The sequence below is a fragment of the Peromyscus maniculatus genome, chromosome 6 (assembly GCF_049852395.1).
Source record: "Peromyscus maniculatus bairdii isolate BWxNUB_F1_BW_parent chromosome 6, HU_Pman_BW_mat_3.1, whole genome shotgun sequence".
NCBI classification, from domain to species: domain Eukaryota; kingdom Metazoa; phylum Chordata; class Mammalia; order Rodentia; family Cricetidae; genus Peromyscus; species Peromyscus maniculatus.
Genome location: NC_134857.1, coordinates 46,770,234 through 46,787,389, shown reverse-complemented (window position 1 = coordinate 46,787,389; position 17,156 = coordinate 46,770,234). Strand labels below are relative to the sequence as shown.

Below are 17,156 nucleotides of genomic sequence, written 5' to 3'. Positions count from 1 at the left end.
ATTAATCCTACTGATCCATAATCATGAAACACCCTATATTTTACATTTTTTTTTGTATGTAGATGTGTTTGTTTCCTCCCATTGTTAGGCTCTAAATCCAAGGCTCTTTGCATGGTAGGTAAGAGCCCTACCACTGAGCTACATCCTGGACCTTTATATCTATTCTTTTCAGTTTCACAGCATGTTAATTTTTTCTCAGCTAAGTCCTTTAAAATCAGTTTAACTTGCAATGTTTTTTCAAATGTTTTCATTATTTTTAATAATGTGTGGGAACGTTTATACACAAATGTGTATATGTGCTCCTGGAGGAGAGAGGCATCAGATCCCCTTGGAGTTGGAGTTATAGGCAGGTTGTCAGCCATGCAAATGGGTGCTGGGAACCAAATTCAGGTCCTCTGCAAGAGCAGCAAATACTTCTAACAGATTTTGCACCATCTCTTCAGCCCCAATTTTCAAAAATTTTTATTTATATCATGCCAAGCCTTTTCTATTTTAATTATTACCTTTCTCAGGTATAATTCTTTTTAGCCTCGTCATTATTGTTTCTGATATTCTTCTTTTAAAAACTATTTGGAGCTGGGCGGTGGTGGCACACGCCTTTAATCCCAGCACTCGGGAGGCAGAGGCAGGCGGATCTCTATGAGTTCGAGGCCAGCCTGGGCTACCAAGTGAGCTCCAGGAAAGGCGCAAAGCTACACAGAGAAACCCTGTCTTGGAAAACAAAAAACAAAAAACAAAAAACAAAAAAAAAAACAAAAAAAAAAAACAAAAAAAAAAAAAAACAAAAAAATAAATAAAAACTATTTGGAGGATTTGTCTCTTGATCTTATGGTTTTCTGACTTTCATCTTTCATGCTCTTTTTATATCCTTGCCTTATAGCCCGAAGGAAACACAGTTAGAGATTTTATGTTCATGAGGTGGTTAGTGATGGAGAAAGGAACAAAAAGAAATGGTTATCAAAACCCAGCCTTTTAGCCCCTGCACAGGAATAAAATAGGCGTGGTTTACTAAAGCACCTAAATCCGGGAATGAAGAATGTAGCAGTTTCTTTTTTCTATCCCTACCACGTAACTTGGGGAGGAGCAGTGCAGCAGCAGGAAGAGACCCAGAGACTCGGAAACGTGTATTTGCTTGGAAATATGCTAGATGGTCCATTTTTATTTTTCTTCTCTTGTGGTGAAGTGGAGGAAACTCACTGTTGATAACAGATGGACTTGCATTTCCAGAAAAACTCATTGCAGAACCTGTGTAGAAAACAGCCTTCAAAAAGGACTGAAGACAAAAAGCTCGGTGAGGATCATGGCTCGGCAGGTCAGCTGCCGTTTGGACAAAGCAAAGGGAAAAAGGTATATGCACTCTGCTGAGAGGGAAGCTGGAGGTGGAGGGAACTTTGCCCAGTGTGAGGGAATGTTTGCAGCTGTGTAGTAAAGAGACGCATTCGCTGGGAAGTGATATGGTTGTATATGTCTTTTTTAAAGAAAAAGTGATTAGCTGGTCAGTTAAAATACCATCTGTGTTAACAGTCTTTCTGAGCTTCAGAGGAGTCTTACCAAAGGTTGCCTCCAGTTTGATTTAGAATATTGTTAGAAGCCATGGTACTCTAAAAAGGGGAAAGAAAAAGAAACATAATAGTAGAAATCTTTAAAATCATGAGACAGGCCTTGAATATTATCATCACTTGAAGATCATTCCTTTATCACGAAGAATTCATGATTATGGTGACTTCCATAGGCCATTGGGGGGGGGGGGTGTTGTGAATAGAGCTCGTGCCCAGGAGACTAGGGCCTGTCTCTCACCTCCAGGCTCTCTGTCTGCAATGGGCACCATGATGTGCATGTCCAAGGATTCTAAGTGTGTGAAGACGGGCTAGGGATATAGCTCACCGGCTAGACTGCTTGTTTAACATGCAAGAAGCCCTGAGTTCAGTTCCCAGGACATGCTGTAAAACCAGGCACATGGGACAAGGAAGCTCCTGGAGGCAAAAGGATCAGAAGTTCAAGATCATCTTCCATTACATAATGAGTTTAGGTCAACCTGTGTTACATGATAATGGACTAATGGATGTGTACAATTGTTAGACATAACTTCCTCCTCCAATGTTCAGTGTTAACCATATGTCCACTTGTTCACCAAATTACTGAATGCATGTCCTGTGTCTGATATAAATTCCCAACACACCCCCACAGTTGGGCATGGTTGCACGTGCCTGGTGCAGCCTACTCACTTCTGCATAGTCATTTCCGGGTCAAAACGTCTTGCATGACCCATGACCCTGGGGGTCGCGCATGCCTGGTGGGATACCTAGTCATTTCTGCCCAGTCATTTCCAGGTCAAGCGTCTTCCATAACCCAGGACCCCGTGGCTTTACACAACCCTGTGATCTACACGCACGCGTGGAATAGCCACATGGGCCTGTGTGTGCAGGCGCGGCCCGGCCTTTATAAGCCGGTGCCATGATTTCCCCGGCCCCCTTCACACATGTATCTTTCCGCAGGCCTGTGCACATCTGTCCCTCTCCCTTATCTTAATAAAACTCTTGTTAGTAGATTCTGTCATGTTTCGTGACTTTTCCTCACAGGGTAAGAGCGCCGTAAAAACCAACAGTGCCCACAAGAGCTCTTTACTTCCGAGTTTCAGAAGACTGAAATGAGAGAGTCTGTCAGAGGCTAAGTGGTTTTGTTAATTAAAATAATAATAATAAAGTAGAAAAATTGAAAGTATACCTCAAGCCGTGGAGATGGCTCAGAGGGAAAAGGTGCAAACCTGACGATTTGGTTCAATCTCTGGGACCCAGAAAGTGGAAGGAGAGAACTGACTCGCTCATGTTGTCTTCTACACTTAGATTGTGTCACGGCCCTCTAATCAATCAATGAATTAATCAATCAAACAATGAATGAATGAATCAACAATCAATTAACCAATCATCCAATCAATCAATGTAATACATTTAAAAACATGAATTAACAAGTACGCATATGAAATGAAGTACCAGTAAAGCTTGTTAGTTAAAACAGAGTACTATCGGAGACCTGCTTGAGTTACCTTGAGTGTCAAATACATGCACTAAACTACAAATCCCTCCATTCCTTGCGGCGCTGTAGCAGTCACGTGCCTCAAGAAATGCGGAAGTCTTGTTTGCATGCCCAATCGTACCTCGAGGCTTGTGCAGCGGCGGCAGGGTGGCCAATCCCAACGCAGCGTGCCCTGCGGAGTCCCGCCTCCGCGTTGCGCTGACGGGTCGCGGGCGGATACGCGGCTCGGGCTGACACGCGGCTTCCCGTGCTCTCTTGGTTTTCCTGCTCCGGGCCTCCGACTTTCAGCTCCGCCATGGCTCCCAAAGGCGGCTCCAAGCAGCAGTCCGAGGAGGACCTGCTCCTTCAGGATTTCAGCCGCAACCTGTCGGCCAAGTCGTCGGCGCTGTTCTTCGGGAACGCGTTCATCGTGTCTGCCATCCCCATCTGTGAGCTGCGGGCGGGCGGCGGCGGCGGGGACGTGGCGGGCGCGGTGGGGAGGCCAAAGCCCGCGGGGAGGCAGGCGGGCGGTCGAGGGTCGGGGGCGGCGTCCCCGGGAAGTCATGCGTGGCGTGCGTTTGAGCCGGGCGCGGGTCCTGGCCCGGATTCTCGGATTGGTACACACGTGTGGCCACCTGTCCTCCGCACAACTGATGTTGGACACTACGAGGTGTTCAGTGAACCAGAGGAGAGACCCGCCGGTATCCCGCACTGAATTAGCAGCGTGACCCGGTGGCGAACCTCCCCTCACCCCTGAGCATCCTTTGGATTTGCAGAATGACAGAAGTTAGGCCAGGGCCGGAAGTCAGAGGTCAGCGATCAGCCTTGTGTAGGGTTTTAATAACCCTGCGAGAGCAACTCTAGACTTTTCGTTTGAATGGGAAACTGCAGACCAAGGCGGGCCAAGGCGGTTTTCGAGCTCAGATCTTCCGAGTTTCTGTCTCCTGGCCCACACTGCCACACTGTTGCAGGCCAGTCACCTCCAAACGTATTTTATTATTTAGGCCCTTGTAAAAAACTCAGCGTGTAGCGAATGTGGTGTAGAGCCAGCCCCCTGTTTCACTGGCTGGGACAAAGAATTTCCTTGATTTCAGAGAGCAGCCACGTCAGCAAGTAAACCAGTGTTGTGGGACAGCATTGGATAAACATGGCCTGTATTAGGCATTTTATATCAAATAGTATACTGGTACCCCGTGAATGAAATTTGAATTCTTATTTGTGGCTTTTTTTATTTCCAGTTTTGTCTCGTTAGAAGAAATCTCTAGACCAGCCATACCCCCACAACCCAACTTCATGGACTGGGAAAGCCCTCAACTGAGACTAACCATGTTTATTGGGTATCTCACTTGTAGTGAAGTTCCCCAGTTTGGGTGCGATTTACTAACTAACTCTTTTCCTGCTTTTAGCGGTAATTGATCTGGCAGGCGTGTGACATGGGGTGGTAATGTTTGTTCCCATTTGTGTCCCTCTCTTCCTTTTGTCTGAACTCAGGGTTGTACTGGCGCATATGGCATATGGATCTCATCCAGTCTGCTGTTCTCTACAGTGTGATGACGTTAGTGAGCACTTACTTGGTAGCCTTTGCATACAAGAATGTAAAATTTGTCCTCAAGCACAAGTAAGTACATTTTTTCAAGAGTCCCTGTGAATAGACTGCGTATTGTATGGTAGAGTGTCTTCTTAAAGATGCTTTATAGTTACAGCATCAGTTTTGAACGTGTGTGTGTCTCTATTTTGGGAAGAAGGCATATTGATACCTGGGGAATTGATAACCCCTTGAGCCATGTGACACTTTGGTGGAAATAAATGTCGAGAGTGGAGCTGGAATATTTAAGCACTAGTTTGTAATTGCTGGTTTCATCAGAAAAGCAAATCTACCAAATAAATTAATATTAGAAGAAACTCAGTGGAGTTCTTTCTAGAAATTGTTCTGGGCTCTCTATTTACTAATTTTGGAAGCAACTTTAAAAAAGAATATTCTCTGACAATTTCAATGCCAGTTACATTTTTTTTTTTTTTTTTTTTTTTTTGAGACAGGGTTTCTCTGTGTAGCTTTGCACCTTTCCTGGAACTCACTTGGTAGCCCATGCTGGCCTCGAACTCACAGAGATCCGCCTGGCTCTGCCTCCCGAGTGCTGGGATTAAAGGCGTGCGCCACCACCGCCTGGCTTTATTTTTTTTTTTTTTTTTTTTGTCTCGTAAGTGTATTCACTGTAGAAGGTAACAATATTTCTTGGATTTCAAGATCACAGATATTATAAGACAAATTATTTTAATAGCTTTTGGAGAAGAAAACCCAAATTTTACCTCAGTAAATTTTTATGTAATAAGCATGTGGATACTCTGCTTTCCTCAAGAGTAAACAGGAGAGTGTAGACTTAGGAATGATTGCAATATTTATTTGTTTATTTGAGCTAGGGATTATGTAGCTCAGGCTGATCTTGTGAATGGTGATGGGATTATAGGCGTGAGCAACCACACTAGCTGTAATTTATTATTTCAGAGTGTGGTCCTCTTGGGAAGCAGAGTATGAAAAATATTTAATTTGAAAAGATGTTCTCTAGAGTTACTTTCATATACACTTTTGGGGTAGCAGGATATTCTCTGGTTTATTCAATAGCACCTTTTGGATTTGGCTTTTCTTTGAAGTAATTTTTTTTAATTTACTTTTTATTTGAAGTGTGTGTGTGTGTGTGTGTGTGTGTGTGTGTGTGTATGCGTGTATGCGTGTATGTGTGTGTGTATGAATGAGTGCACCCTTGCCTGAGGGGGCCAGAAAAGAGTGTTAGATCCCCTGGAGCTTGAATTACACATAGTTCTGAGCCACCTGACATGGGTGATGGGAACTGAATCAGGTCCTCTGCAAGAGCAATATGTGCTCTTAATTGCTGAGCCATCTCTCCAGCTTCTAAAGTAATTTTTTAAAGGCAGTAGAGATTCTGAGCTCAAACATGCTGTGTATTTAATCTTTTAAAAAAAAATTTCCCATAGTATTCACACTTGATTAGAAATTTTTTGTTTGGACTGATACAGCAGTCTCCATCTGGTCTCTGAAACAAACTCATAGGGCCTACTCCGACAGGGACTGTATAAAGCTATTTGATGATGCTTTTTCTTTACCTCATCCATATTTTATGGGATAAAATTACACACACATATGAGGGACTGACTGGAGAGATGGCTCAGTGGTTAAATGTAGTGGCCGCTTTTCCAGAGGACTCAGCTTCAATTCCCAGCACTCATGTGGTGGCTCACAACTGTCTATAACTCCAGTTGTTTCTGGCCTCTGTGGGCACCAGGCATGTCTGGTGCACAGACATATGTGCAGGCAAAATAATAATAGTAATAGTAATAATAATAATAATTTTTAAAAGATCACATGTCTTAGTGAAAAGACTGAAAAGTGATACATTCTTCTTTATCTCTCATTTTTATTTTTTTAAACTATTTTGAACACATCATGGTCTTTTTTTTTTTTTTTTTTTTTTTCTAATTCAGTAACACCAAAAGTCCTTTCAGCTTCTTAGCATCAGAGTCATCTGCTTCCTTCCTCTGAAGCCTCACCCTTCAGAGTTAGGCTTAGCCTTCTTGTCAACCTTTAATTGTGTCTTATGCCCATTTCCATTCAGGACCCCCCTGTTTTCTGTTCCTAAATGTCTGTTATTTCAAGACTCAGAAAACCTTTCCAGAGAATCCTACCTGATTTTGATCATTTCTTTGTTTTGTTGTCTTTATGGTAGGCTCTTTGAGTTGACAAGGAATTAACCGTATATTACGATTGTGATCTTAGTTAACAGGGTCTTATTTAAGAGACGGGCCAGCAGTGGCCTGAGCAGCTGCTGTCTTCCTGAGCACACAAAGGCTTGGCTTCATGATTGCAGCTCTGCTGGACCAGCAGCCTGAGCAGCTCATCTCTGTCATCCTTCTGTCCGACAGCCTTTTGTCACCTGCCATTTCAAGATTCAGCTCATTTCATCCTCTACTCCAGACTGTGTTCTTATGGGACATGGATGGATGTCTGTGGATATAGAATCCATCAGAAATAGAATCTTGCCTGACTGTCCTTTATAATCCCTTGTAGCTCAGTTCCTTTGGTGTTGAGATTTGTTACTAATTTTGAATGCCAATAACTGTTTATGTACTTCTTTGGGATCAAATTGTTCTTTTTACCGGAGTCCTACTCTAGGCTTCTTGAGGGCAACTGCTATGTCTTTTACTTTATATCTCTTAGCACGGTTATTGATACAGTTTAGTTTAGTAAGATTTCAGTATGCTCATAAGTAGAATTTCCTTTAAGTCGTAGTTTTGAGGTAGTAAGTATTGTAGCTGACAGAGAAACTATAGATTTAGGGCTGCTGAGATGACTCAGTGGGTAGAAGAACTTACCATGCAAGCCAATGACCCGAATTTGTTTCCCAGAACCCGCAGTGGGAAGAGAGAACCAAGTCCCAAGAGCTGTCCTCTGGCCTCTACCTGCCCCTCCCCACAGTAGTCCTACAGTAAAGCAGCTGTAGGTTTCCACGCTGCATGAGGCTTACAGACGCAGTGAGAGCGTGAGTGCCTGTAGCCTGTGGTGACAGGAGATAGCTCCAGAGCCACCAAGTCTGGAGTCCAGTGTCTGCTCTGCTACTCTAAGTGTGCTGTCTTGGGCTGTATGTTTTTCCTGTATATTTTTGACTCCAGAGGGGTAAGATAAGGATTTTAACAGTAACAAAGAAGCAGGGGAGGTGAAATAGGATCACATGTGACATATTGTTAAACATATCATCCAACAAGTGGTATATGTTTTGTTCAAGGGTGGCCTGAAAACCTTTAGGAATTATTTTTTTAGAAAGGTGTCAGCTGGGCGGTGGTGGCGCATGCCTTTAATCCCAGTGCTTGGGAGGAAGAGCCAGGCTGATCTCTGAGTTCGAGGCTAGCCTGGTCTACAGAGCGAGATCCAGGACAGGCACCAAAACTACACAGAGAGGCCGGGCGGTGGTGGCGCACGCCTTTAATCCCAGCACTCAGGAGGCAGAGCTAGGTGGATCTCTGTGAGCTCGAGGCCAGCCTGGGCTACCAAGTGAGCTCCAGGAAAGGTGCAAAGCTACGCAGAGAAACCCTGTCTCGAAAAACCAAGAAAAAAAAAAAAGTGTCATGATTTAAATAGTGTTTGTAAAGAAATTTAGACATTTATTTTAGGAAATTAAATAGATGCTCTTTTTTTGCCCCCTGAAAGGTTCTGATGTACTGTTGAAAACAAAAAATAGTTCCAATGAGCTATCTCAGTTGATAGTGTGCTGGGCCCCTGGAGTGGCTTGTCTTGTTAGAAACTGACTGAGATTTATTCTCCAGCAGACTTAAGACATCTGATACTGGAGAGGACCTCTTTATTGAGTGAACCTGGTGGTGGTTGAGTCTCTAGTTGGTAAATAATAGACTACTAGACCTAGAAGAGAAGTTGGTTATCTGGTTGGGGTCTTTCAGGTAGATTTGTCCTGCATATAGTCCATAGAGGAGCTTACAGGTAATTCTTTTGAAGACTTATGTTTTTGAGTCTTGACACCTAAGAGAATGTGTCTGTGTGTTTTGATGTTCAGCTATGGATCTTTTGTCCATTCCCATCTCTTTGGAGGCTTTCTATAGGGAAAAAGGGCCTGAAGTTAAGTTCTGGAAATAGTTCTTTGTTCACTAGAGAGGCTGAGAAAGGAGTCTCTCCCTCAAGAGCCCAGCTTCTCAAGTGAAAGAAACACCCAAAGGGGTGATTTTTATATAATAAAGTCATATGAGCTTGGATCTTTGGAATAAAAATGTACCCTGGAGGGTTCTAAGCATCTGACCCCTTAACTCATCTATTTTTCTTAGCTTTATCTCCCTTGGGTTACCAATTTGGAATTATAAAGTTAGAAAGTAACCATGACCCTTTAAAAACATATTAGTTGAAGTTTACTTTTTATCAGTGTTAGTTCTAACTTTGCTCTTGAGTGAAAGCTAGAGATGGAGGCATGGGAAAGTCAGCTATAGTCTGTGCTCACCTTGCATCTAGACTCTAGATTCTAGAGGCTCTCATGTCCAGTGAATGATCTTGGCTGTTCTCTTAGAGTTCATCCCAATTTCTCCAGTTTTCCTTGGTCTACTGACCAGAACTAATATAGTGTGATAATGAACACAGTGAACAGGCTTCTGTCTCTGATCTATTCTGTTGAGATGCCATGTTGAATACTTTGATAGTGGGAGCACTGTTGGGCTGCTAGGTACTCTGTGGAGTTTGTATGTTGTAATTACTTTCTCTTCTGTAGGGCTAACTGTTGCTCTCATTCTGTGAAAAATGCACTATGTTGAATACAAGTGTCTTAGTCTATGGGTGGCTCTTTATATTTTATTATTTAAATATACCACTTTACTAATAACCCTACCTGATAAAATTCATCTGTAGATTTTTGTTATTGTTTTAATCTGTATCCTTTTTTTGGTTTTGTTTTGTTTTCCAAGACAGGGTTTCTCTGTGTTGTTTTGGTGCCTGGTCCTTTGTAGACCAGGCTGGCCTCAAACTCACTGAGATCTGCCTGCCTCCGCCTTCCAAGTGCTGGGATTAAAGGCGTGCACCACCACTGCCCAGCTTGATCTGTATACTTTTTTGAGACAAGATACCATGTAGCTGAGGCTGGCCTTGAACTCCTGAACCTTGTGCTTCCACTTCCCAAGCACTGGGATTACAGGCATTTGCTGTCATGTCCCCCTGTAGCAACCCTCACATCCCCCCAACTAAGATCTGGAGATTCTGATCTGATTTTTGCTCAAACTCTTCTGTCTGACTCAGTGTTAACTCAAAGCAGTGGCTAATTTAAAAGTGTGATGGTCAGTTTCTGACCATACGCTATTACTTCTTTTAAATAAAATTGTCCTTTGGAATGAAGTTATAAGCATAGCTTTCAGATACTATAGTTATTTTCCTTCATGTGTTAAATCAAGATGTCAGTTCTGTAGTTTGCTTGGAATTGGATCACATCAGTAATAAAATATCCCCTGTGAACTTTAGGAAATAAAATGTAATCACAATGATTCCTAGAGAGTTGTGCTAGTAGCATTTCATTTGGCTTTTATACCCATATTAAATACAAGCAGAAATCAAATCCCATAACTAAGAAACCGTATCTTGAGAGTTTCTTGGACTTCTCTTAGGCTTGTGCAATGTAATAAATTTGGAACTTTGTGTCCAGTTGACTTTCTTGAAATGTAAAGTGTCATTTAGTTGCCAATATAAAACATGAATACAGAGTGTTTTGCAAGACTGATTTTCATCTCTAGAGCATGTGGAAACCTTTTTCTTTTGTGTTTTCTTTCAGAGTAGCACAGAAGAGGGAGGATGCTGTTTCCAAAGAAGTGACCAGAAAACTTTCTGAAGCTGATAATAGAAAGATGTCTCGGAAGGAGAAAGATGAAAGGTTAGACTCTGTGTGTGTGTGTGTGTGTGTGTGTGTGTGTGTGTGTGTGTGTGTGTGTGTGTGTGTGTGTGTGTATGTGTGTGTATACACATACGTATGTGTGTGCATTAGAGGCCAGAGTGTGTGTGTGTGTGTGTGTGTGTGTGTGTGTGTGTGTGTGTGTGTGTGTACATACATATGTGTGTGCATTAGAGGCCAGAAGATGGTGTTAGGTATTCCTCCATCACTCTCCACTGTGTTCTTTCTCTTGCTGAACCAGGAACAACCCACAAGGGTTCACAAGCCCTAGTGAACCTCTTGTCTCCTTGGAGCTGGGGTTCCAGGATGCGAGGACCATGCCCAACTTCTACATGGCTGCTGGGGTCTGACTGTGGTCATCATGCTTGCTCTCAAGCACTCTTTCATCTGTCTCTCCACCCGCTAGGCTCCTTGTTTAAAGTGTTAGACTTCTCATTAAAGATGATAGACGTTGGAATTGTATAAGTAGTAGAAACGGTGGTAGGAATAGCTGATTGCTTTTGAGTTTTGTTACTGCTGGAGCCTTTTCTCTGAGCTCTGTACAGCTGATGTGTTCTAAAGAGTTAGGTGTACATCTGCAACACCCTTCCTGCATTTACACCTCGGGAGTCACTCCTGAAGAGGGCAGAGAAAGAGTGTAAGAACCAGAGGAACAGGAAATTTGCTTTGAGATTCTGGTCTACTAAAAATGTCAGAGAAGCTACAGCCATGAAACGTCATCAGCATAGATGCCTAAATGTGACCTGAACAAGGAAGAGGAAGACACTGATAGAGGAGGATGGGGAAAGGGAAAGCTCATGAGGTTTCAGCCCTGCACAAAGAACTACTAGCAGTTAAGAATGCTGAGAGGGGGAGAATTAGTCTCCTCTAGGGAAGAGCACACCACCTGGTTATCCACTACCAAATGGTCAGCTCTGAAAACACGTACATACAAGTAACAGACTCCGTTTTATACCCAAGGAAAGTAAGGTCCAGAAAGCTTAGAGTAACTTGGCTGTTGATACATAGATCCCTGGTAATAGAGGCTAGCTGACTTGGGAGCTTAACCAGTAACTGTTGCACCGGAATTTAGGAAGCAACAGAGCTTCCTTCTGTGCTCTTGTATGTCAGTTAACCCTTCCAAGTCTGTAGTGTTACAGGGTATTATATTAACATTTTTAGTAGTTGTGACCCCAAATTCCCCAGGGCTGTCCATGGCATGTATGGACACTGAAGGCAGTGACTGGGGAAAGAAAGGACTGCCTCTGTCCTCTGTTGCCTGAGTTTGTGGTGGTATGTTTGTTAACCCCATTTTTTTTTTTCCCTCCTGGCCAGCTGCGCTTAGACGACTTCTTAAGCAGCCCATCAGTGTGAAGTGCCTAAGCCCCAAAGTGGTCAAGTAAACTGGTGCATAAGAGTCACCAGAAAGTCGTTGTTGCTTAGCATGGTTGTTTTCATGGATCTTAAGCTTTAGCAAGGTGCTTTGTGGGACAAAACTTGACTGCACTTTCCCCCAGAAAGACTTGGTGTGGGCCTTTCAGAGTAATATAATTTTATAAGATCAAAAACTATTTAAGGGGAAGAAAAGGTGTTAAAATGATGACTTTGGAATTTGGTCCAGCATTTGAGCATTGTGCTTACTTTTGAGTTCCCAAGTGTTCAGGAAGTGTGTGAGTTCATGCTCTTTTCACACTGATGGAAGTGGCATGACATGCAAGCCCTGAGGAAAGTCTTGCTGGCACTAGCCCATGAAGGACTTTATCAAGTGGATCCTGATTTAAAGAACACCAAGTAACTTAATGAACAGAGCTTCTGCAGTGGTTTGGGAAGACACCAAACCTGAAGAAAATGATTATTTTTTGTGGATACTTGATAAAACTGAGGATATGAAATTAAAATCATGGTAGTGAAGGCCCTTTGTAGGGAGCTGTCAGGAGGTTTGCCTGCAGAGCTCTTTGGTTGCATAATTTTGAGTAGAAATAAAAGTTAGAGAATCAGTAACCATAAAAACCCTGTTGTTGAATTGTATAGGACAGTATTTGCTAAACTGGGGTACATGTCATAGTTACCCAAATTTCAGAGTAATTGACACAGTTGTAAAGGTTTTGGAGGTGGTCATATTGGAAATGGCAAACAGGTTTCACTTGCAACTGCAGACTTGCCTGGGCTGCTATGTGTGTTGGTTTTTGATCCTGGGACATCTCAGAATCTTTCTCAGTGCCTAGTTCAGGTAGTCATTAGCAATGAGTCAGAATGGGAACTGAGAGTGAAACTCTTTGCCATGTGTTGACTTAGCTATTCAGAGTTGTGTCAGCTGGATGTGTAAAGTGCAGATTATGAGATTGTTCTTGTCACCAGTAGAAATTAGTACTGTTAGTATTTCTGTCACAGAAATGCTGTTACCCAGGTCGAGACTCAGTTGATCTGGATCAGAGACTCATTAAGATTCGGTAAGTTGCTGTTAGAGGATAAGCTGCTTGCAAGAGATTTGGTGTAAGAAAAGGTGCAACATTTTGTGTTTCTCTCTAGCCTCCATTTATAGCTTTTAGGTGTTTATCTGTCAAGCCCCTAGCCCTGGATGGAAATAAGCAGAGGCCAGTTAGAGATTGAGCAGGTGTTGGAGTTGTGACTGTTACTTCCCAATTTCCTGAAGCTCTTTCTCTGTATTATCTGCATATAACAGTTGCTGTTTGGTCTTTCCTTGTTGCTTTTGTTTAGTAAGCTGTCCCTGAAGAATGATTCTACCAGTGAAGCCTTGGTAGAACCATTGGTAATGATACATTTGGGTTTTTTAAATTATTTCAAAATAACCAGTATGTGGGTGGACTGGAAGTGTTTTGAAAACATTTGGATGGTCCTGACTCGAATACCCTGGTGTAACGTGGGAGCTAGGGTAGCATCATGGATTGGATGGTCAGACTTGGATCTCAGTTGTTTTGGAGGTGATTCTGTTTCAGGTCATGGCAGGAAGAGAGTTAGGGAGACGTACTCAGATGTCACTGGGATGATTTAATCAGCAGAGTAAAAGCATGCCATAGCTCACTGGGTCTTATGCCAGAGTTAAAAATAGCTGTGTTGATTCTGAGTATTTTTTAGCATTCAGTGCATTGGGCCTGTGTGCCTTACTGTGCTTGATTTCCTTGGAGCAGTGTAAGAGTGGTAAAATATTTCCTCCAGTTTAGATTTACATTTACTCTTCTTTGAAATCAGAATGTTTTTAATTGTTGGCTATACTTGAATGTAATGTTCTTCCTGTTTCACAAAGTAGAGTAAGTTTATTAAGCTGTAGTGTTTGTAAAAATCAAGGAAATAGAGCATAAACATTATTAGAGACTATAGGTTTCTCATGGTGAAGATGAGTGATGATACCCTCATTTTAGCTCTTACAGCCAAGCTTCTTGAATTGGACTAGAGCACATGTAAGTAGAAATGTTGGTTAGTAGTCCCTGTGGTGGTGGGTAAGAGGGCACGGTTTCATCCAGGGAGGACAAAGCATCTAGAGTTTCAGTTTTTAATCTTTCTGATGATGGCTCCACAGTGAAGCAGCATTTCACCTTTTAACCAAGTATAATAATTTGTACATACATACAAATATTCCAGAAAACAGTAATTGCCATGCTGTGTGTGATGGATTCTCAATTTTTTTTCTATTACATTAAAGAAAAAAAGCAAGTCTCAACCCACTCGGTTAATTTTCTTGGGCAGTTGAACAACTTACTTCATTTCATACCCCACCAGTGGATCACAGTCTACTCTTTAAAAAAAAATGACTTTGCAAAGTTAATTAGCCAAGTGGAATAAAATCTGCTTTAATCAAAAACATTCTGAAACATCATCTTGGCCAATTTGGAGGGATAAAAGGCAGATAAATATGGGAGCAATTGAAACAGATTTAAAAGTAAGAATTTTATAGAAGTTAAAAACATCGTCCTAAAAATCATGTAAATCCCTTCTTCGAATTTAGTAAAGACAGCTGAAGATAGACCTGGTAAGATCGTGACTAGCTTTGTTCTTGGCAGTATCTCTTTAAGTTGTGAAGCTAAAGGCTGAAGCCCATAGATTAGAAAACCTTAGGCTAGGGTGCAGCTAGAGAACTAAAGCCAAAGAAAGCCCGAGCCATACCAACCACTGAGACTAAGTTTTGAGTGCAGACCTAACCAAGGATACGACATCATCTGTAAATGGGTTAGGGCACATCCATAGCGATCCTGGGACGTGTGTGACTGGTTCACAGGCCTCAGACCGGGGTACTTCCTTTCCTGGGACTCTTAAGCAAAGACACCTATTTTAGGTGCTTATAAAATCATGCCATTTGCAATTAATGTCATTGACTCCCGTCTACTGCAGCCTTGGCTGTTTGGGGGAATGGTAACACACCTAGCAACTGTTATTTAGCATCCACAAGGAAAACAGAATTCAGTGGAAGAAAGGAGATAATGTGCTCTAAATTTAATACTGCAAATGCATCTTAGCCTTGAACACAAGGAAAAGTTTGTCTTGTAATAAATGAGAACCATTTGGTATTTAAAGTTTTTGGTCATGTTTATAAACTTGTTTGACCTGTTTTTGTATCCATAGAATCTTGTGGAAGAAGAATGAAGTTGCCGATTATGAAGCCACAACATTTTCCATCTTCTATAACAACACTCTGTTCCTGGTTTTGGTCATTGTTGCTTCCTTCTTTATATTGAAGAACTTCAACCCCACGGTGTATCTTTTAAAAGTTTTCAGAAGCTATAAACAGTAGTTTGTTTTGTTTTTAAGCCATCTGGTATGTTAGTGGAAACAAAAACTTCTCAGAGTCAGTTAAATAGTACTAACTTTAGGCAGGTGTCTATGGATTTAGAACTTAAAAGTTTCTGGCTTGATTTAGTGTTTTTTAAGTCTATACGTTAGTTGTATGGTAAGTGGCAAGTGTTATAAAGCAGTCTTATATTGTATGTATGACTTCGTCCACTTACCTGTCTAAAAGGAGTCAAAATCAGTCAATGTACTGTCTTCACTAGTTCTATTATGCACATCTGCTGGCTTTGGGGTTAGGTGGATGGCCAGGGTAGTGGCAAATGGTGGGTACATTTTATATATTCATAGTGTTCAAGATGCTTTTAAAGTGAGCTTTGGCCAACAGTCATTTGTCTTTTATTAAAGGATTTTTTTTTATTAAAGGTGTTACCCAGGAAAATGCAGCCAGACTTTTAACAATCAGAGGTTATGGTGTAATAAAACATCAGACACGTTCCAACTCACGTCTTTTGGGAATACTGGTAGGCCTTGCCAGAATGGCTCCAGAATGGCTTGCTCAAAGAGGTTGTAAATAGCCATGAACTTCCCGAACCTCCTTGCCTTATAGGCCAACTGTAGCAGGATTCTGACATGAGAATTTTCCCCTTTACTGTTTTGTGTCTGATGTTCTCAGACTAGCTCTTTTTGTGAAGGTTTAAGTGGAACTAAGATGTGTTTTTTGTGATTGTTATTTCTTCTAGGTTTGACTCAGATGTCTTTTTTAATATTGAAACACATTGCTTGTGGGTATTTTGTCATGTTTTATAGCCTTCCATGTTGTAAATTTCATTTCCAGACAGTGAAACTACATGCACATACTTGTGTCAATAAGGAAAAGCTCTTTGATTGTTGAAAAACTAATTTTGGGGTCTCACTTTTTCCTTAACATATTCTTTCAGGAACTACATTTTGTCCATCAGTGCTTCCTCTGGACTCATCGCCCTGCTCTCTACTGGCTCCAAGTAGACTGTGTTCTCGGCCCCCTGCCTTTGTATCTATGTGTGGCCTGTGCTATATGGAAAAGTATCAGGGTGGCCAGGTTGGGAGACACACATGATGTTTTTATAGTCTGGAGTTGGAGGGTTTAAAAATGCAATAGAATGTAATTTAGTGTTTGTTTATTGGCTCTTTTGACAGATTGTTGAGATTAAATTGAATTGAAAGGGAAACTCAGAGTACCAGGACATTTATTAAAAGGCAAGAAGTCTTGCAATGTGCTCTAATCACAAGAGGAGAAAATAACTTGTTTCCTACATCTGTCAGAGGTCATGGTAACCTGGACTGAGCTGTTATTATTTATAATAGGAGGAAGAAGTTAATAACTGGTTCTCTGTGTTCCAAGCACAATATTACAACTTTTGACTGTAAATCTCAGTGAATCCTCTTCCCAAGGGATTAAACAGAAGTCTCTGAGTTTGTAATTTATAATAACTCAAAAACATGGCCTCTTTACTTTGAGGGAGAGAAACTTGCAAGTTTTTTTTTTTTTTTTTTTTTTTTTTTCTTAAAGAAAGGCAGCCAAGGTAGTAACCTAAAAATAGTCCCCAGCCTATGAGTGTTGGCCTGTGAAACTAAAGCACACGCTGTTCGGCTGTATGGCTTTGGCCTTGGGCGGCCAGGGAGGTCAGCTTGACCCTGCCATATTGGTTTGATGTGTGAAGTCACTGGAATCATTGTTTTCTGTGACCAGGCTCTCAGCACCACAGGCAGAATATTAAGTGAGAAAACACTTCTTTCCTGATTATTGACACATGAGAGACCAGAAGAATGTTTTGTGAACTTAGCCCTGGAATTCAGTGAACTCTCCAAGGGATTTACAGTGGTTTGAAAGGGTTGTCAGCATTTTTCTATGAGGGCTTGAATAAATTTGTCCCCTTTTGCCCAGGGTTCTTGTCATTTGTGAACAAATGCTGATCACATTTGTCTTGGGGGTTAGCGAAG

At 41.8% G+C, this 17,156-nt stretch overlaps 1 protein-coding gene across 1 annotated transcript; it reads left to right on the top strand.

The window, feature by feature from the left end:
• Nucleotides 1–3,241: 3,241 nt before the first annotated feature.
• Nucleotides 3,242–17,100, top strand: Ssr3 (signal sequence receptor subunit 3). Its single transcript, XM_006972622.4, has 5 exons — nt 3,242–3,461; nt 4,504–4,630; nt 10,338–10,436; nt 15,012–15,143; nt 16,115–17,100. Exons 1-5 carry the CDS (start codon nt 3,329–3,331, stop codon nt 16,179–16,181), a joined length of 558 nt encoding a protein of 185 aa, XP_006972684.1. The 5' UTR covers nt 3,242–3,328; the 3' UTR covers nt 16,182–17,100.
• The last annotated feature ends 56 nt before the right edge of the window (nt 17,101–17,156 follow it).

Excerpts from the sequence above, each read along its gene's own strand:
- Ssr3 (XM_006972622.4), top strand. The coding sequence starts at position 3,329 with ATGGCTCCCAAAGGCGGCTCCAAGCAGCAGTCCGAGGAGGACCTGCTC. Across the intron at positions 3,462-4,503 it reads CGTGTCTGCCATCCCCATCT|GGTTGTACTGGCGCATATGG; the intron begins GTGAGCTGCGGG and ends GTCTGAACTCAG. Across the intron at positions 10,437-15,011 it reads CGGAAGGAGAAAGATGAAAG|AATCTTGTGGAAGAAGAATG; the intron begins GTTAGACTCTGT and ends TTGTATCCATAG.